A 22,406-nucleotide genomic window follows, 5' to 3' on the forward strand; every position below is an offset into this window, starting at 1 on the left:
CTGCCAGATATGTGCAAGGGACATCAGAGAACCGGTCAGTGCCCTCCCTCTGCCACAGCATGGGCAAACGTCACCTCCAAGCACTTGATCAACCAGCACAAAGACATCGCCTGAATGGCCATCAAAGGAGGACTGCCAGTGAGAGCCTTCATGCACACGAGAGGACTCAACTGATACAAGTCCTGCTCGAGAGGGTGCACCACGGATGAGACAACATACCATCTCTTTTGCGAGTGGGCGTACACACAGGACCTGATAAAGGCCCTGGGCATGGAGATTAAGGGTCAGGATACCGACATCATGCATCACTGTGGACTCAGTGATGTATGGTCTGTTCCCAGGGACACATGCGGAAGGGGAACTCCAGGACGGTGGGAGACTCCAGTGCTGTTTTAAAGATGTTCTTCTGTTTTCTAGAAACAGCATGGCGGTAGTAGGGAAGAAGGAGGCATTGACCCTGGTGTGCTGAAAGATAAAACACAGCCTCTTGTGTGACTACGCTGCACTGGACGGATCAGATGTAGACAGCGACGACAAAACCTGAGGACCCAAAGGAGTCCCCCTGTACCCTTACACGAGGCCCTGAAGGCTCAGGCAATGATGAAGACGATCATGACACCTGAGGACCCAATGGGGTCTCCTTGCCCTTACCTGGGGAGGTGCCCCAGAGGGGCCACTAACCTTTTCGTCCTTTTTCTCTTTAACCCAGGAACCGGATGGCGACAGGGGAGAGGAGAATGTAGATGAAGACTGGTAGATTAAATGTAGTTATTTATAGTATGTATTTGACTAACGTGAACTTTTCCCTTCACAGGTCAAAGGTCAATGTGATAGTTTGTGCACTTGGTGTCAAGTTTGTTACCAACGATTTAGGAATAATAGGTGAAAGGTGACGATTGATGTATCCAAACCAAAAACGAGGCCCTGGAAAGGGGGGAAAATGCATATAATCCTGTTAATGATGATGAACTTGCTAATTATTTATAGAAGGTGGAAATTGTACTATCAACCATAAGTGTAGTGTAGTAGATCTAGAATTAAGGATATCTCATAGATGGTTGTGGGTCAGGGCAATTATTTGTCCTCAAATTACATAATTGCGCTATTAGTTCATACAAACACGTTTGTACATATGTTTATAATAAAAACCAAGAAAAATCATGCAAAGAGCCATGCTTGGTAACCAGTGGAGACAGAAAATCGTGTGCCTTTCATCGTTAGTGCACAAGGGACAGCTGTGCATGAAAGTAACCTTGATGTGCTTATAACCGAAACAAAAACTGGAAGGGGCACTTGCATACACTATAAAATGCATCACAGCCTATACTGAGGAAATTATGAGCCAGACGAAACATTTGTTGGCAAATTAACTTTGTAAAATTTGATTAACATGATTAATTCCATCAGCGCTAGTGGAGTTGTATTATACCAGAATATTGTGACACACATCTAGATATCGCAAACGTATTATGTCCTGGATTTTGTTTACCAAAATACTTCCCCATTACAGGTAATAATTGAAAATCTATAAACAATTGAGTTATATTGGAAAAACGAAGAAGGGATAGTGTAGCGTCTCATCATTTAACATTAATATTAGATATATCAGCTAGGATATTTTCTTACGTTTTATTGCAGGCGCTTGGAGAATGGGCTCAGGTCTAAGACCTAACATCAAATGAACAGACAGGAATTACAGCCATCATAAGGGGAATGTGCCAGATATTTTTACTATGCTACACTGTGCTCCACTCTATCGGGAACCTTCATTCTTGCCATTTGGTCTTCCCTGCAGCGTTTGATTCAGTGGATTACAAGAGAGGGGAAAGGATGAATTCCTGCTGAACTCCCCTGAGATTGGGGGATTTCTTAGAGATGAATAGGTGTATCATCACTGATTGAGGTTTTCCGTTTAGGAAGGAGGTTGAGAATCCTGGCTCCGATGGACATATTTTCTAATCTATATGTTAGTATTGAGTGGTAACTAGAGTTGTAAGTGGCAAAGAGACCAAGGGGAACCAAATCCTCCCTGTCCCCCTCGTCCACAGATGTGAGCTTATCGTCCGCTGCTGAGTGAACCACCAACTCTATACTTATACCTGGCCGAAACCAGCCCACAATCCCTCTTGATGCTCATCCATGGGATGCTAGGCACCGGGTACCAGCCTTGGATGTTGTCCCAGTGCACATTCCTGTGCCACTCCGCTGCACTATGGCGGTAACCCACTATTGACTTGACTTTGCCAGTGGCAGAAGATTTACAATGTGCCCCATTGGCAAAACCATTAGTAGTGGCTATCTATGTGAAAGTATAGAAAACATTGCTTTTCGAAATTTTCCAGATGGCTACCTTGTAACTTGATGCAGAAAACAATGTTTTTTTTATTGTGGTCTAAGACAGTGTACACTCTGTGTAAGAAACTACCAGTGAAGGTTGCAGTAGACCACATAAGACCGCAAGTTGACTTAACCCAAACCGCAGGTTATGCTTCACACTTTTTCCTTATTGACAAGACGACTTTCTACCTACCTGTGAATAAAGCAGATGCTATATAGTAGTTGTGCCAAAATTATTGGTGTGTGTGTTGCTGTGCCAGCTGTAAAAAAATGAGCACCTCAGAATTCTCAATCATTAGTAAATATTAAGTGTAGGGAAAAGTGTGGCTAAGTTAAGGGACAAATATTTTAATATATTTAGTGGTCATTATTTTCCTGCCTCACACACAACCTCGGTTCTGTCACAACAGTGCATCTCTTAAAAATCCTCTTTAGGCCCTGGTCAGAGTTTGTCCGTTTACAGATCATATGGCTACCTTGCCAGAGGGAGTGGGATTTGGGTCTACACCTTGAGGGTATTATTTATGGGCGTGCTGCATTTTAGGAGTACCGATTCCACAGTACCAAACAATGGCAACACTTATTTTGGAATAATTAATGGTATTGAGCTTAAAATATAATTCATTCAAATAATCTTTATTTCGGTCATAGACCTTAAAAGATACAAACATACAATCAATAGAAACATTGTGACTATGTACATCACTACTCAATTAAATATCATAAAAACTGAGAACATAGTTAAAAAAGAAAATAAGAAAGTTAAAAAGATACAAAAAGTACAGGTAATAAGCGAATGGGACGCGTGCATCATACTTCAGGAGGGACTAGGCAGAAAAGTGTCAACGAGAAGTATTTTTGATAAATGACCAGCGCCTGCGCCACATACTTCAGGAGGGACTAGGCAAAGAAGTATCAACGGGAAGTATTTTTGATAAATGACCAGTGCCTGCGCCACATAGCATGCAGAAAACGAGAAACTGAAAATACAACAGGCGTCGAGGTGTCACATTTTAATATTCTAAAGGTCTGATGATAATGTTTGAACCCCAAGTTTCTACACAGTTGGGTAAGCCAACGCTGCCTAAGAGGCTTATAGCATGGGCAAAAGAAAAAAACATGGGGCTCAGTCTCCTCACGGACACCACACGCTGGGCATTCTAGAAGCTTTGAATTGGACCATTTATGGGAAAAAACCCTAAGAGGTAGTGTACTGTGTCTGAATTGTACATAAAATTTCCTCCCTCCACTAGGTAAGATGTCGTCCAAGAATGGCTCTAATTTGTACTCCTCTTTAATACTAAGAAACTCTGTGGTTAAAAGACCCAACGTAGAGTTACTGAGGATATCCGCCATCTGTTGATTACGATAAAATTTCACCAGGTCAGCGTGTGACAACTCAGCACAGGCAACTTCAGGGTTGCTCCAGAGATCCGGATTACCTAGCCTCTTGCTCTCACTTTTTATATAAGCAAACCACTGGAGTTTTTCAGTGCCAGGAAGGCCCATGAGTTCTTTAGCTTCAGATCTAAAATGCTTCAGCTCTGGTGTTACCCACAGTCTGCGCTAGTATATTAGAGGGTGCAGGCCAATTTCTTCATCGTTTGGTCTAATTCCTAAATCCATTCTCAAAGGGGTAAGGGGAGTACTAACAGGGAGAGCCAATAAAGATCTCAAAAAACAATTTTCTGCCTTGAGAATATATTCAGTCGAGCAGTGTCCCCAGAGTTCCGCCCCATAAATTGTAGCTCCCCTTGCTTGTGCTTTGTAGATTTCTACAATGGAGGCAACTGGTTTAGAGGTGGATTCCCTGTGCAATTTTAGGACACCTCCCGTAGTCTGAACCAACCTAAGTTTGACCTTGGCAATCTGGGGACCCCACACCATATTATCTGTGAAGGTGACACCCAAATATTCAAATACCCTTTCCAGAGTGATGCCATTTAAAGAAGGGTTGGGACGGGTGGTCTTTGGTGGATTACAAATCATATACTTCGTCTTTTGTGTGTTGATCTCCAATCCCCTTTTCTTACAAAAGCTGGCAAAGCTGTCTAGGGCACGCTGTATTCCCATCGGGGATTTTGACAATAGAAGAGTGTCATCAGCAAACATTAATTCCACTACCTGTTCATTTCTTATTTTCGGGGCATCGATGTCTTTAACCCCCATGAGGTGGGCAATTAAGGCATTGACGAAAAGACAAAAAAGGGTGGAAGCCAGCACACACCCCTGTCTCACTGCTCTATTGAAAACCTAGGTGTCAAAACACCCCTTTTGCCACTCCTAACTTGGGTAAAAAAAAATGTGTGAAGTCTCCTGATGATGTCAACAAGATAGGTAGGGATCCCCATATCCGCCAATACCGGCCACAGGATGCCCCGATGTACCAGATCAAAGGCTGTCTTAAGGTCAACAAAAATTAAGTAGAGGCTGCCACCCTCCACTTTCACCATTTTCCAGTATAAAAATTGCAGTCTGAGAAGTTGGTCTACGGTGGATGTTTTTTCCCTAAATCCGGCTTGATATGGGCTCAATATCTCATATTCCTCCATCCAGGTCTGAAGCCGATCGAGGATAATTCGCGCAAAAAGTTTTTGACAGCTGATCGGACGATAATTTGCAGGGAGTAATGGAGAGCCTTTTTAAACACTGGTACAATCTCTCCCCAACCAGGTTTCAGATATAGGGGAACCTTGGAGTATAGCATTAAACAACAGGCAGAAGTATGGAATCCATACTGCTGGTTGATCCCTAAAGAGATCCCCGGGGATTTTATCAAGACCAGGCGCTTTGCCTGCAGAGAGTCTCTTAATCCCACCTTCCACCTCCAACAATGTTATCGTAGTACCTACATCAGTTTTAATTCTGGGCAGTGGGAAGCATTTTTGAGGCTGTATGGAAAGTCGACACGTTCTTTCTGAGAGATTGTCTGCAATACGGAAGTAACCACTTCAGTCGAATATAGCGCCCGAAAATGTCCCATCCACTTCTCAGGCTCAATATTCAGCTCATCTGCCATTTGGCCATTCCCACTGCCAGTTCTCACTATTGCCCAGAATTCCCGCATATTCCTATTCCCCAAAGCACATTTTATACTGTCCCATTTACTATTTTCCCAGTGCTGTTTAACCTCTGTAATAACCTGCTTATACTCCTGCCTCCTGAGTTTTATTTGTCGCCTGTCCGGGGCTTTAATTGACTGAATTAATACAGACTTTGCCTTCTTACACTTATGATCAAACCACGATTGGGTCTTCTGGTTCGACCTGGATTTAGTCACTATTGGATTAAGTAAATCTGCCAGGTCAGCCACCAGCCCCGCGTGTAATTTATAGATCTTATTTAACATCACTTCCTGTCCGTGCTCAATGAGACCACTTACCTCCACAAAAAACCTATGAACAACTAAATATAAGCCACTCATTTTATCTGGGTACTGTCTTATCATTGGCCATTTAAGCCTTCTTCTGTCATTAGAGAAAAGCAATACACTTTCCTTACTAGTTTTTTTCCCCGGGGGCAATGCCTGTCTCAGGAAGTCTTAGGTTTAAGACCAGAGGATTATGGTCGCTGTCATGGCGTGGAAAAACCTCAAAATCAATGACCCAAGCCCATGTCCTCGTCTCTACCAAAATATAATCTAATCGGGAGGACTGGCCAAAGCGATTAAACGTGGCATTCCCTTCCTGATCTGAGTGGGCACGTCCATTACAGGCTCTCAAAGAATGAGCCACAGTTATAGAATTCAATTGGAGAACCAGTGGTGACCAAGCCTTGATAGGAGCGATCTAAAGCTCTGGAATAGACCATTGCTCATCTTTTTCATTGGTAAGTGAATTTCCAATGCCAGGTAAAGGCTCATATTGACAATTAAAATCTCCAGCAATAATCAATCACTCTCTCCAGAGATAGTGGAGATAAAAGTATCCAGCAGGGCCAAAGTAGGGGATTCTTTCCCCAGCCTAACAGGGCAAGAATAAACATTAATAAAAGTCACCCTTAGTTTAGATGGGAACTTGAGTGTAACACATTGAAGGTCTATAGTTGGAGTATTAAATTGTGTCACCGTACAACCCAAGTGCAAGGCTACCAATATGGATAAACCCCCATAAGGTCTACCCCTTTCTCCTATAGCTATGTTGTTATATGACGCGAAACCCAGCCTTACATTCTCTTCCCTATCCCATGTCTCCTGGAGTAGGCAGACATCATACTGATTTATAAAAAGCTCCCAATCGGGCCAGGCTAATTTGTTAGATAAGCCTGCCACATTCCAGGACAGAACTTTGAAGTTGTTCACCGGGAAAGGCAACCCCGGGAGACAAAGTGCACAGGGACTGGGCCAATGGGAGAAATAATACTATTTCCTCCACAAACACTTGTAGATTTATTCTCAGTGTGTAACCCTATAGATTTAGAAGAAACCGTTAGGGCAGGTCCATCAATTTTGAGTAGTCCATTGGACTTCTTGCAGAGAGGAATATCCCAATTTTTTAAGTCCAATCCCTCCTTGCTCTTCATTGGGAAATGTTGGATAGACGTGACTAGTAGGCAATGATGCATCAGGGACCCTTGAGCCAATATTATCTTGTTTAGGGACTTCAGTCCTTTCTAGCCAATCTACATCCTCCAAAAGCCCAAATCGATTTGAAACTGGAATATTAAAAGAGGAAGAGTAGTGGGAATGAGTTGTAGGGGTTTTATGAGATTCCATTCGCCATCTGCCGCAATCCAAGGCGGTATAGGCTTCACCCACTCTACAGGAGGAGGGATAAAAGAAATCCAGAGTAAACACTCTAATGGCTGTTTGTTGTTCCAGGGGGCAAAAAGGTTGGGTTACTAACTTTTGTACAACTTCTGGGTGCTTAAAATTAACAATCACACAGTCCCCTTGTACTGTTTTTTTGTAGGACCCACCCAAGCCACCCTCCGAACCATCAGAATCTCACCGGCCCTATTGTAAGGAAATTGTTTGTGTCTTACCATCCAAAACAAGATCTTATTTCTGAGATCAAGCTGAGATTCCTTCTGCCTGTGCTTAAGTTCGGGGATTCCAACCAAGGTGATTACATATGGGGCCGCCTCTGGGGGTAAATTTATAGTTGGGAGGGACAATGTTTGTGTTTCTCTGGCTAAGGGGCCACCACCTCCATTGCCTTCAGTGGGTGTGGTGCCCATAGCAGCATTACTAGTTAAGTTTATCCCTGTGCACTGATTTTGCAATTGGGCCTCCCTCCCTAGTTGAGGGTTAGATTCTGTCAAACCCTGATGTCCTGATTGAACTTGCCCTTCTAATACAGGAGAGCTCTTTTCTACAACTTTGATATTACAAATTGCATTGTTACAATTAGCTTGGTCTAGGGGCGAGATGATTTCTGTATTTGATTGGGTTTGCTGGGTCTTAGATGAATTCTGGTGACTCGGGACCTCATATTTTGACAACTAGATGATGTACTAGGGATGACATTCTGTTGGCAAATTGCCTGTACTTTATCCACGCTAGCTGCTATCTTTTGAAAATAGTCAAAAATAGGAGCAACCCCTTCCTTCACAATGATTCTACATTGGGTAAGAAGATCGGATAGCAATGTTTGGGCACAAGATGGATAAGGTTGAGCTAACAAGGAAGCATGTTTATTAACCAAGGGTATTTCTAGACCGGGTGTATTTGGTATGCCTTTTGCATTCCCACTCTCTGTCTTTTTTCCCTTGGAAACCTCACTGTTCCCTTGCTTTCTTTTCTTAGCTTTCCTAGTCACAGCAGCAGTACCCTCTCTATTGGTTTTTGTACTAAGTGCGGGAATTTGCACATAGTCATGTGAAGGGGCGCTTTCATATACAGTAAGTTCAGGGGAATTCACAACATTTGCAAGAGTAGGTGATACCAAGGGAGAAAAGTCAGGGGTAATAGATAATCGTCTTTCTGTAAGTTCGATTTCTGAGGTGACTGCACCAATTGCCTTCTGAAGCATTAAATCGATAGCTGTGGGCAAAGTTGGTGAAGGGCTATTTAGCTGTAAACAGGGCCGTTTTGCCGCACATGCACGTTTCCCCTGAACGCGAGTGGGTACATTTACTGTAGCCATCATGAATAATCACCTTAGTACCAGGGGTCCAAGCCAAGAGGAATGGCCCAGCCCGGCCACCTCCGGTCAGTGACGGGCAAGGACGGGCCCGCCCTTGGCCCGGGCTTTGCCCGGGCGATGCCCGCGCTGCGGGAAGCGGAAGGAGTTGAAATAAGCAGGAGGCGCCTGCCGATGATGCCAACAGAGAGCGCCTAGGCAGGGAGTGCTGGGATATGTAGTCCCGATGCTGTGTCTCGTGCCGTTCCCCTCACGGCAGACCCGATGGTCAGGAGCCTTCGCCCTTTCAGCAGGGCTTAGAATGGGCAGCCGTTCCCCTCACGGCAGGCGGTGCAATGCAGGTGCATGGAATATATTCATACTTGGGAAACAGTACATTTCATAGATCTTAGACCTTGATTATGAGATGCCCGGTAATGAGAAAGTCAGATACTTGGACCTGAGCTAATGATTCCAGATGGTATTTTCAACCCAGCTACCGAGCATCATGGGTTTCGGCAGCCAAGACATGCGGACCCTGATTTACTCGGCTCGAATCCGCAAGATTTCCTTTATTCTGGGCCCGTTTCACCACATATTTTCCTCTTGCTTTCAGCCCAAAGAAAATGTGTGTGCAAACTCAATAGGTTTTACCTGATGCATTCCTACACACAGTGAAGCTTGTGTTCTGGTGGACTGTATTACCAAGGTGTACTGCTCTGCCCAATTCGTAATCCAAGAATTGAATGGATTTAGAATGAGATGTCTATGATAACAGCATATGACTTGAAGAAATATCGAAAAGACTTATTTGCCATGCTTAGGGTATTTGGTTTAGGAGTTGTAATTCATACTGCTGCTTTCAAAAGGCAAAAAGTCCTTAAATTGGTCTCTATCACTCAAATGATGTCTACTTGGCCATGTAATAAGGAAATGGGATGCTTGACACTTACTGGTCAGAGGAGGGGTTCCGGCATCTGTCACCTCCAAGATGGCTGAATACTGGAAATTCAAACTTGCAATTTCTGCTGAATCATAAGTCAAGGTACTGTTCACCTGTCAGATTTAGAAATACACATGCATAAGATTATAGCTTTTTGGAAATTAGGCTTACCTAGGACCCAGTCTTTTAGGTTCCCTCAAAAAAACCATAATATGTGTTGCACTATGCCCACAATATTCTGCACCTTCACAACATAGCATACATTTACACTAGCAAGACATTCCAGTAGACCAATTCCAGGGCCTTTGACAAATGGCAGTAAAACAGAATCTAGCACTTTTTCACACCGATTTCATGAAAGGCAATACCCCTAAAATTCTAGCTGTGTTTCTTTGTCTATGCTAAACACTCCTGGGAACCTTAACTACTGCACAAGACTCGTGGTTCACATGTTCAGTCTGTAATGGATTGGTATCTAATTTTTAAGTCTGCTCAAAAAACAAACCGCATCAATTCTTAAATAGCGTACTGTAGTATTATTGTGACCATTGTATAGCGCTTCATGCCAATGGCTCCAAAGCGCAGTCGGGTGGTGTCGCAAAAAAGGCTACCAAATTTTGTATGCGCGGGTGGGAGAGTATTTGCTTATGGGATGATCTATGTGGAAAACATTGGGGGTCCTGCGTGAGGGCTAGAAGGTGTTCCGGATTTGTTGCTGCACTTACTCATGTCTGTGGCACAGCAACCCAATCTAGCAGTCGAGGAGGCACAAGTGGTTAGAGACAAATCAACCAAAAGACCTGAGAACCTAACAGCCTTTTCTTAAAAATGTGTAAATGCACAAAATGAAATAACCCCCAGATTCATGATTGTCCTCTTTTGCGAGTCCTTAATAGCGATTATTAAGGAATCGCTATTAAAGACTAGCAAAACGGGATGCATGTAGAAATCGCAATTTATTTTGCGATTTCTATTGCTTCCTTATTTGCGATTCGCTAATTCCTAATCGCAAATAAGGAATGGCTTTCCCATTCATTCCTATGGGCCTCCAGGCCCATAGAAATGAATGGGGAGCCATTCCTTATTTGCGATTAGCAATTAGCGAATCGCAAATAAGGAAGCGATTTCAAGGGTGCCAGGGTGTCCAAAGGACACCCTGTAGCACCCCTGAAATGGAAATGTACACTGGTGTTGCGCACAGACATGTCCAAAGGACATGTGTGTGTGTAACATACAACTTAGAAAAATGCAGTAAAGTGCATTTTTCTAAGTTTTCGCTATTTAACACGAAGTTACACTTCGCGGTAAATAGCGGCCCTATATTGCGAATTCACAATTTTAAAAAGGTTCATGAATAGCATTTAAAGAATCTCTAATTGAGATTCCTTAAATGCGATTCTTCGCAATATAGTGATTTCTAGTATAGCGATTTTTGCATTTGGGATGATGAATCCCAAATGCAAAAATAGCGCTCGCAAAGGGACAGATTCTCAGAATCTGGCCCTTTGTGAGCCGATTTCAGTATGATGAATCTGGCCGTAAGAGCGCTGAAATGGCAGCAACTCATGTGTAACTAGTTTAGGGCCTTTAGTAGAAGTGTGCAAAGTGTTTTCCTTACCAAGTACTTCTAATGTAATTTCATCCCTTCTCATCAGTAACTCAGAAAAAACTCTTGAAAGGTCCTACCATGAGGAAGGGTCCAGGCCCAAAAATAGTCCTGACCTGCATTGCAAACTTTTAGTTATGTGAATAATGAAACTACTTGAAGAGATTAGGTGTTTTACTAAACTTTGACAAACACACCTGAACTTCACAATATACCTTTTAACTGCTAGGCTTCATGATGTAAATACTTTGAACCATTTAGAGATAAAATGTTGCATGAGTAATTTTTAGTACAAAACTTATATTCTCACTGTGTATGTACCAAACCTACATCTTCCTGAAACACCCTCCCACCACTTAGGCCAGGTATGGCTATACAAAACTGCATACATAAATAAAAAATGAATAAAGCTCATGTAAGGCACATAAAATGGTTTGAAAACACACCAAGTACCAGTATATGGGCCCAATGGGTACTTATGTTTGCAAATATTGACCTTTTAGGAGCAGTTTATTTGTCGTAAGACAATCCCAAGGAAAAGGTAAGAAAGGAATGCACTCACATACGTAACGCTTCTGAATTACCAGCGCCAACTAACAATCAAGATAGAAAAATACACAATAGTGTAGTCATAGCAAAAGCAAGACATACAGCAAAGCCAATAAACAGGAAAACTGCAAGACTATGGTTGCATAATCAAAACTTCGTTCAGTCCTAGTTTTTTTTAGCTAAACTTGTGCAATCTTTGGTAACTGTAAGTATTGCATTTCAATGTCAACTACTGAAATTCAATTTGAACTGACTTGTACTGCATTCACCATAATGATCTGTCTGAGGTGGACAGGAACAAGCCTGTGAATAGTATGTGCAACCCGACCTTCAGATATTGTTTGAGAAACTCCTGCCCAAGATTTTCGGGAAATGATACATCTGCGCAATAAGTTTTCTACTGCGCGTCTGAGCTATTGTTTCTTTTCTCTCCCTGGGTGTGGCACGTTGGAAGCTGTTCCAGGTCTGAATATAGTTTTATTGTTCTATTACTTAAAATCGTTACAATATACTGTCATTATAAAAAAGAACCAAGTTAAAATCCTGTGAATGTTATTACAAACTAGTAGGACATAAAACCTTAAAATTAGTATCATCACTGACTGTAAAGTGCAAATGCATTAGACTTAAATGAACATTTTGTCAAAGTCTCTCTTGCTTGTTAGCTAAATGGGTTCTTTCTGTGTCTCTATATTCTGCATCAAGGCGGCTCAGATTAATTCTATAAATTTCCCCAGGCGCGCTACTGTTTGAGCTGTTTTAGCAGAGAAACACAAATGAGAGACTTCACTGCATCGTATAAGACCATGGGCTCTACAGATTGGAAGAACTAGTCGGTGCCTCTCACTGGCTAACTTAGGGCAACAGCACAGCAGATGGAGCCAGGATTCACGATGGTAATTACAAAGTCGACATGTGACTAAATTGTCCTGCCTGGCCCAGGCTTGGTTAAAGTCCACAATGGGCAGTGCCAGAAGTCTCATGTAAGTAATTTTTTTCCAAGCCGGGACTGACAGTGCTTGCTCAAAATAAGGCTATGGTTTGCCCACTATATAGGAGGTGTCCAGTGCTAGGAGATTGGATTGATGGTGTAAGCTGTCCAGATCTTTTTCATATGATATTTTCTTGGCTTGTCTATTCAGTGATCTTTTCCATGCGGCAACTTGGATGTTTGAATTGTGCAAATTTTGCACATCTATTTCCAACAATTTTGTGGCTGCTGTCAACTGCACCTGCCATGGGGATCTGCCTTCTTCAAAAATAGTTTTAGCTGTTCCAGGTAATCCACAGCTTGTTCCAATCTTCCTGCGTAGCCTCCATGCTTAGTCCCTGACAAGATGTCTGCTGAGAATTCAAACAAATTCGTTCTCACTTTTGACACAACAGGCCAAGGCGGCAGTGAATATGGATAGCGTGGAAGATGGGACAGCAGAGAATAGGGAATTATAGCAACTCCCAGACTCAGACACGCACAGTCACAGGTGGTGTTTTCCCCACAGGTGCACTTCTGGCTTGTTTGTGGCAGACAGTATAGAAAACCTTATAGTGCAACACCTTACTATAGTTTGTACCCAGCTATTAGTAGTTACAGTTGATCTCCTACTTGCACCAGGTAAGTTCATATCTGTATTCTCTCAGAATAGTTTATCTGTATCCTTTAGCATGAACCACGGACTAATGAGTGTCCTCTCACACTTCGATAAATACTTAGGGGCTGATTACTAGTCTTGCAATCGGAGGAACTCCAGACTCGCGGGGCAATTACAATTTAGGCGGTCGGACCACCATTACACTTCCGCAACCTCCAGGGAGCAGCCAGGGAACCGCATTCCTGGCAGTGGCATGATGGTGTGAGCCCCCAATATGCTTGGAAGGGCAGCTGCAGCCCTGCCAAGCATATTACGAGCTTCCTCCATGCCTCATCTTTCACGGCACAGCGGTAAGCCCGCCATGAAAAGTGTGGCGGGGATGAAACAAAAGGGGCCCTACAGGGCACCCTTGTGCATCAGGGACTGGGGACACATGCAGGGGGGAACATGTTGTGCCCCCCCCCCCGTTTGCATGCACCCCCCCTGTCCCTGCACGGCATGGCAAGTCGAAATCAGGCACTTAGTCTCCTTTTATTAAGATCCAAAGCTTTGTGCTGTGTGTCATCCAGTCAGTACATTTTGACAATCACCTGCCAGAGCAGATCTCTCCTCTCTCTCCTAATCCTCCTTTACCCTAAGCCTGGTTGAAGACATAAAACTTGGGTTCCAAACAACTGATACCAAATACAATTTTATGCAGTCTTTCTTCAGGGCTAACAATAAATAGACATACAGAAATTAATTCATGAGTTGCCCGTTGGAATACAGATACTACTCCTATTGTCATGATGTATCATGATACTCTGTGGCATCATCCTGAATAGTCTGGTTGTGTTCCTCATATCCAAACGTAGAACCTGATTATGATATTGATGAATGGGATACTCCATCACAAACGTGACGAATATTCTGTCCGCCATTTTACTAGTTCCATAGGATATAATGGAATTGTAATTTGGTGGACGAGATGTCAGTTACTTTGTGAGGGAGTAACCCTGTCCGCCAAGCTCGTAACCAGGCCCATAGTGTTTACACCATTTGTTGTGCATGTCTGAATATTACTTTCCGATGTGTTGGCCTATGCTTTCATTAGGTAGGCTGATCCCTTGACAAAAATAAAATAATATCTGAGTCCTACTCTGGATAATTTTTATAAGAAATGGTGCTACCATGTGAACATTAAGGGCCTCATTATGATGGAGGATTTTCCGCCTCCTCCGGGCCGGCGGAAGCCACCTCCGGCCCGGAGGAGGCGGAAAATCCTCTGCGGAGTCACCAAAGACCCACCGCCGCATTACGATGGCTGGTGGGTCTTGGTTTCTGTCCGCAGCTTTTACGCCGCGGTCGGATTACAACCGCGGCGGAAAAGCTCTCATTTGGCTGGCAGTGTCTATCAGACACCGTCAGCCAAATTAGGAAGCATTTGTAAACATGCTTTTCCGCGGCGGTTTTTCCGCCGTGGAAAAGCATGTGTACTTTTGATTTTGGGGGCCCGTGTAGGAGGGTGGGGGGTGCACATGGGGGTACCTATGGTACCCCCCAGTATTTACATGCACAAAGCGGCAGGCACCGCGCGGTGCCTGCCGCTTTGTGCATGTAAATGTTAAACATGCACTTTTAACATTGCGGCGGGTGCTGCTTGAAGCAGCACCCGCCGCAATGTTAAATATCCAGGATGTGACCGCCAGGGTGGCGGTCACATCCTAATTTGCACGGAGGGACCGCCGCTGCCCCTGCGGACGGTCCCTCCACCTCTGGGGTGGCGGACGGACGCAAGTCCGTCCGCCATCCTAATCGGCCCCTTAGAGTTGTTGGGAGTGAAGTTACGTGCTCCACTCCATTATTAGCGCAGTAATTCAGTTGTGCCAGTGCATAGTCAAGCACCTCATGATGACAGTGAACAATCCCTTCATTCAAACCTTTCAAAATACAGAAGTTGGGTCTAGACCTGGATTTGTGTAAGTGACAAATGATGTAAACCCATTCGAAATGATCAATGTTTTCAGTTTCTTTGATATTTCATGGCCCTGACTTTAAGGGTATGTCGGACTGAATTGGCAAAAGCCACTCTAAATTGACATACAGCACTGAAGCAATCATGGAGATTAGACACAACCATCCCCACCCAAGGATACACAAACTTAAGTTTGTGTTGCCTGGCTTTAAATGTTCTGCAAAGGCAAACGTGTAGATCTATACAGGTGTTGCAAAGAGGCAATCTATTTTGTGGAGTCTGACTTATAAATTGTAAATAAAATATGTTTTTAATATCAATGTCATTTCCCTTTCACTCTTTTGGTGAGCAAAACATGCAGGAGAAACGTGCTGCTCTGGCTGGCACTACCCTTTGGTCAGTGAAAGCTGAGGTAAACTGGTGCGCTCCTGGATTCCACTGGGTATCGCCCTAGTGCCTGAATCTGCAATGATTTAAAACAATATCAGGAACCTTGCACACCATGCATTTGATTATGAATAACATTCCAAACCATTTCAAGAAGTTCAGAGCAACCATTTCCATATAGTTCCAAGAAACAACGGCAGAACTCTTTTGCTCTAGAATCAGAAGTCTTCAAACTGTGCGGGAGCCGCAGCTGTATTCCCAGGGGGGCGCCAATGCCTCAGCAAGTACTTGTAAAGTACGTTTAAAAAATTTGCTATTAAAATAAACAACAATGGTTTATTTTTAAAACTCAATCTAGCAAAAAACTAACTTCCAATAAAAACAAATGTACACCTATGCTCACCTGCAATCTTTCTCATTATAATTGTATTAAGGATGTAGTACCTTATGTGACTAATAGAGGTCCCTTTATAACTCCACAGGGACACCTAGTAACAGCCTTTGGTACTGCAATTCTTTCTGGTTTCGTGGTTTTTATTTTACTACCTATGCTACTGCTGGGATATTTCATGACAACAACAACAAAAAAAAGTAACAAACATTATTTGCAACGCAAATAGCTCAAAATTTCAGTAATGCGAGACCTATTGCACTGCAAATGCTAGTTCTTGCTAGTATCAAGACCCAGGTAACCCTTGTTGCGCAGGGAAACAGTGATTCATTGATGGTGGGGAGATGGGTGGCAGACAGCCTACTTTGGGCCTCAAGCCTAGAAGTGATGGTCCTGTGTAGTGGGCAGCGGAGCAAGCCTGTTTTGTTGGGTCGTGGGTATCATTGGTGTTGCAGGTTAAGAGGCACAAAGTCCACAGTTGTGAGAGGCCAACTAAACATGAATTATGGCTGTTTTACTATCCTTTCTTGTTTGCTGCCAGTGTTGATGTGGGCCTCGTACCAATGGCCCAAGGGAGGGGAATATTGAAGCATAGGAGGCTCTTTTCTTTAGCTTGGGCCTCAGAGAGATGGCAGGGATGGGGATGGGGCAAGATGGGAGCCCATGTTTTTAACAAAGAGCACACTCCCTGATTTGCAAGGCAGTAGCTATCATTAGTGAAGCAAATAAAGTGGCACTGGGGCCCAAGGGTGTGAGGGGCCCACTGCATCATAATCATGTCTGTCTTACTTTTCAAAGGAGGGATGGGGCCTTGCAAGTATTAAATCAGGGAAACCCCTTGCTGGAAAATGGTGGCGGGGGAGCTCGTTTTTGATAGAGAGTTTGTTTCAAGATTGGCGTGATGGCCAGGCATAGTGGGGAAGGTGTGACATAAGACAGCTTGCTACTCAAGGCTGCAACTATCATTGGTGCAGCAGGTGCAGTTGTATTGGCCTGCAGAAGTTTGAGGGGCTCATAATACTCCAATTAGGGTGGGGTAGTGTTTTTTTTTTACATATTTGCACAGTTATAATTCTCACTTTTTGTGCCAATTTTGACATGCAGAAAAGTAACCCTGAAATTATCTCGTAAGCGCGACCCATGAGCACAATCCTGCTACTCCCTCTTTCTTGCCATAAAGTTTTGGAGGGGAGCCCGACATTTTGCTTAGGGGGACTCAGAGCAAAAACTTTTGAAGTCCTCTGCTCTAGATGTTGAGGCGGATGCTTTTTATCAATACCTTTTCGCTAATGATACAAGTAGTGATTTCCCCACAAAGAGTTTAGGAATGACTGTCAATGGTATCTGTCATGTTATTCATTTTGCATTGTTGTATCAGTCTCCTGTCACAGGATTCGTTTTCAGAATATCTGGTGATGGTTTGTGCTGTTCCACATTAAAATTTGGCTAGATCCAAAAACAGCATCCACCCTTTTCTGGCATAGGTCAACCGCCACCCTCACACATTTAATGAAAAAATATCCACATTTCCTAAACCTCGGTTTTAACAAAGACTGAGCCAAGGTTGCAAAAAGCATCAGTCAGAACTACTGAGTGAATGAACCTAAGTTATATTGGTTCTCATAGCTTCTCTTCTTTCACGGGAGAGACAGACAGTAACGTCTCGGAGAGATCGTCTGTTTCACATATTTGTGGCAGCTTTACTCCTCTGCCTAACCTTATGGCAATGATGTCCACTCAGCTGAATTGTTTTTTTTTGTTTGTGCTTGCTCCTTTGCTTTTACAATGCCCCTTGCAACTTTATCCTCCTATCTTTTTTAATATTGACATTCTCTCACCTGCAGTGATGAGCCTGACATCTTGAAGTTGTACATGGAACTGCTGTTGGGCACGATCTTGTAGGTTAAGGTTGTCGCGCTGAAATCTGGGTCAATGCATGTAAAACCAACCAGGGTTGTACCAGTGGGTGTGGTTTCTGGAACCTCTTTCCTGTTTAAATAAGAAAGTGATCAGCTAACAAACATAAAAAAAGATCAATTAGCTTCATATTTAAATAATCTATTGGACATTTTGAGATAAAATTGAATTTTTGATGAGGTATACAAATTTCAGAAAATTTAGCGTTGTTTTTTAACGAAAAATACAAAAAAATTCAAAATGCTCCTATGATTTAGCATTCCCTATCCGTTCAAGTCTTACTAACACCAGATGTGGCTATTTTGCTCATCAGCACTGAAAGCATTTGCCACCAGGCTGCGAAGGGAGCAGCATTCTCAGGAGACCTTCAGGGCATCAGGCAACATGCATAAAGCAGTGGTTCACCTCAGAGTTTCTTGAGCTTTTATTGTGCATAATGCAGAGACAGTTCAACCATAGAGGGTCGCTCTTTCTCTGGGACATAAAGAGGTTGCAGCGACCATGTTAACCTTCCAGGATCTGGATGGGAAGCGGTAGCATGACTTGTGGCTTGACTGCAGATCTTGAAAGAGTTACGCCGTAGCAAAAGTGCAGGTTCCCTGTTCACTGCGGTGGTCTTTCTTCTCGTCAAGCCAGTTTTTAAGCTTAATAAGTAACTGTTGGGGCCAAAGCAACTGTACACCCAACCTCAAGGTTACACTGAAACGTTTGGAGGAATTCTATCAGCAATGAGAGTACATTATTGTAGATATTGACAACTTCGTGGAAACCTGAATCCCAAAAGGCACACAGTCTCTCTGGTCCCCTTGGTAATGTCAGGCATCCCATAATAGATATCTTCTCACCCAGTTAGTGTACATGGTTCAGATCTTCTTTCTAGAGTTGGGTAGAGGATGCAGGTGTTAGAAAGCAGCTCAAACCTTCCAGCCGTTAGGGGTTCTGCTATGCTGGCAATATTAACTTATGCACAATCTGCGTGTGCTTGGTGTTCAGTGTGAACTCAGTCTGAACCTGTGTTGCCTTTTGTGCGACCATGTCAGCCTAATGACTTCACTAGATTTCTGACAGTGTAGATCTCATGTCAATTACTCTTACAGGTGTCTACTTTTGATTTTTGTGTGCTTTTTATATTTACATACTTTAATTTTCCCCATCATTTTATAATTTGTCCTACATATTCGTTTTTCTCATTTGTGGTGTTATTTATTATTTATTTTTATATTTTCCATTGACTGCTTTTCTTATCCCATGGAACTTGTGATTTACTATATTCTAAGTCTATGTAGTATTCTCTCGAATAAAATACTAGACTTTATGGTTCATCTCACAGCTGAGGTTTTCAGGGCCTTGTGAGCAAGGAATTTCAATATCTGAGCAGGGATCCATCTGTAGACCACATTTTGTAGGCCCTCCACAATAGTGGCAACCTATCTATCTCCTGTCGGCCCCATGATCCAAAAATAAGAAATGCGAGGCAAAGTCTTCACCCCCAACTACAAGTTTGTAATAGTGGGGGTACACAACACAGCAAAATGTAGATAAACTAGCTGTCAGTAATGGGGAGTTTTTCAGATTGAGTTTCCAACTGATATCATAAACAACTTGAGATTCATTTTCTTTGGCTGGAAGTCATTTTCGATCTCTAGCTTAAAACAGGCTAGTTATTTAAAACTACCCTTCTATAAATAGTATATGTTAGATATGACCCCCGTTTGGTCATTATAAATAATTCTCTCTGCCCCCATACGGCCATTATAAATAATTCATTTTCCTCTACCGCATTATTCACTGCTCTGATGTCATACCAGTGAAAATAATTTTAAAATGCATCAACATCATAATAGTACAAAAGAAAAAGTCTTGAAGGAATCTGAAAAGTAAAGGAGGGTTCAAGCTGTCTTTGAAAAAGATATGGTTTCATATACAGCCTGAAATAAAGCCAAAACAAATGATTCACAAAGAAACTCAAAATATTGCATATAAGGGGTGCATTAGGGGGAGGCCCGGAGCGGTTCACCCTTCTTGCTATGTTTACATGCTGTGGACAGGACTATGCGGATTGTGTGCGATCTGGGGGGAGGGGTGGGGGTGGGCGGAAGTTGGGGTATTCTTTTCAGTGTTGCTTATATATGCTTTGTTTCTATTGGAAAAAGTAAAAGTCCTCATCTCTGTATGGTTTGATAGCGCAGTTGCCTCTGGGGTGCAGAGGTCTGCAATACATGTGTAACTTGACAAATAAAACTTGGTAAAAAAATATATATATATATTGCATATAAAACATAACTTCAAACTGTACCCAAAAAAAAAAAAAAATTGTTGGCATGAAATATTTAACAGCTAACAGAAATACTGAAATTCATAACAATTACAGGAAAAAAAACTCACTTCGTGAAATACATTAAGCGATCAAAAAAAAGTATGCTGGTAGCAACTAAGGGGTTCTAACTGACATGATAGTTGTCACAAGCTTTGCTCTCATTGGTTTACAAGGTCACTCATAAGCTCTCATGAAAAACATCCATCTTGTTGACAGCTAACTATCTACAATTCTAAATATCTCAAACACTCAATATAGCAGGACTTCCCTTTTTGCAACAGATGAGAATAGTAAAGGACAAAAACTGTCAATGCCTCCCACATAACTACAGAATCAGCAGAACGTTTCTAGGTCAGCTCACACCACAACCGTAAGGGCTTTATGTAGATGTGATTCAGATAGATGTTTTAAAAAACTTCAAGTGTTCAATTACAATAACTCAATTGAAACCCAATCGATTGTACTTATCAATGTAACTTATTCATGGCCTTCTCAAAATAAATGCTGCAGCTGAGAATAGAATTGATTCTCTCAAGATCATGGTATAATTACAGCCGCCTCTCACACTTATATAAATTCTAATATTAGTAAATGTCTCTTTCAAACTATGATTTCAGTCTGCTGTCCCTCCCTCTGTGCCTCCCCAACCTTGTGTGTGACACAAACCTCAAAAGTGAGAACAAGCATTGTATTAGAAGACAATGTGTACAGAATCAATGCTGACTTCATTTGAAACTTCTGCCTTTGGTCACCCTGTCTAAGACTTACACAAAGACAGCCGGAGTGCACGTCGGTGGCAGTTTATTTACATCTGTTACTGTGACAGTGACTGTAATGGTGGCACTGTTGCTGTGGTTGTATTTATCGTAGGCTTTGATAGTCAGGATGGTGTTGGCAAGCTCAGGATTCTGCTCCAGGTCAAGGTTGCTGGTGGTACTTACCACGCCTGTCTCTGTATGGGAACCACAAAATGTTGAAATATTTATGTCCATGATAACCTGTTCCTACTGCACTTTTCTGCATAAATGACATATTCAGAGAGCTAAGTAACAAACTATAATGCAGTGTCAAAGTCATTAATTACACCTTGCACTGATTATTTTTATCTTACCTTCTCCTTCACTCTATACCGAGCTTACTACAATCAAATGATTGGTTTACTTTGATGCCGTCCCACTCATACTCACAACCTACACACATATCTACTCCAGAATGTCAACTACCACAATATTGTGAAGGTAAATATATATAGGCAGAAATAAATGTACTGTTCTTAACTCCCCATTCATGCACTTTGGCAAAATGTATGTTTAAGTTTACCAAATGTGGAGTTAAGAATATTAAATATGTGCTTACCTTAATATATTTACCTTCATGCTAGTGAATATTCTGCATATGATATTTCTGTATCACAGTATTTAAAACTCCATATTCTGGTAGTACATGTTTTAAATTAACTATAATGAACAGAAGTGCTCCCCACGGTTAACTGAAACAGCAGTACCCAATAGATTCTGATACTGCTCACTATGGGATTAACAAAGGGGTTGCTTTGAAAGTTGGAAATGTGTACTTATAAGTTTAAAATTACATTTGGAGGTGGTGGAGCGGGGGGAGACACATGGGAATTCTGGACAGGACGTGAATGGCAGATAACTACTCCCCATATTCAGTTTTGTCATGGAATGTCAACGAAATGGGGAATAAGGTCAAACGTGGGTTGAGAGCAGCATATTGTAAAAGGCTGAAGCCGGATGTGATCCTTTTACAGGAAACACACCTACAGGGTATGCAATGCAATTTTCTGGGCCGTAGACCTTACATAACACTGGCGCATGCGGGTTTCTCAACTGGGGCGCGGGGGGTCGCGATACTGATTAAGAGAACTCCACCGTTCAGGGTGGAATGCATTTGGAGTGACCCCAATGGGACATATGTGGCAGTACAGGGGCTGTGGGACAGGAGACACATTACACTCATTAGCGTATATGCGCCTCCCAGGCTACAGAGACAGACGATGGATAGACTGGGGGCCATTCTTCTTGAAGCGGTTTCCAGTGCTCACATTATAGGGGGAGACTTTAATGATGTGATGGATCCTACATGGGATCGCACAACGGTCCATCAAGGGAGCCCTAGAGAAACCCCACTTAAATGTTTCGTGGATACACTGGCACTCACTGACCTGTGGCGGAAACCACACCCCTGGACTAAAGCATACTCCTTTTATTCTGGGGCCCATAAGGCATTCTCGAGAATAGACCATATATTTACTCTGGCAGGAGAAGTGGGCAACATACAAAAAATTGAATACCTGGTGAGGGGTCTCTCGGGCCATTTGCCCATGAGGTTGG

At 42.7% G+C, this 22,406-nt stretch overlaps 1 protein-coding gene across 1 annotated transcript in view; it reads right to left on the reverse strand.

Annotated features, from left to right (window-relative positions):
- Nucleotides 1–22,406, reverse strand: part of LOC144783084 (cadherin-related family member 4-like) — a 361,413-nt gene that overhangs the window by 190,708 nt on the left and 148,299 nt on the right. Inside the window, exons 8-10 of the mRNA XM_078662246.1 lie at nt 20,821–21,004; nt 17,657–17,807; nt 9,353–9,455 (exon numbers count right to left, since the gene is read on the reverse strand). Of these exons, the coding sequence (XP_078518372.1) occupies nt 9,353–9,455; nt 17,657–17,807; nt 20,821–21,004 (438 nt within the window). The remainder of the gene's footprint in view (nt 1–9,352; nt 9,456–17,656; nt 17,808–20,820; nt 21,005–22,406) is intronic.

Source organism: Lissotriton helveticus, chromosome 9 (genome assembly GCF_964261635.1).
Source record: "Lissotriton helveticus chromosome 9, aLisHel1.1, whole genome shotgun sequence".
Classification (NCBI taxonomy): domain Eukaryota; kingdom Metazoa; phylum Chordata; class Amphibia; order Caudata; family Salamandridae; genus Lissotriton; species Lissotriton helveticus.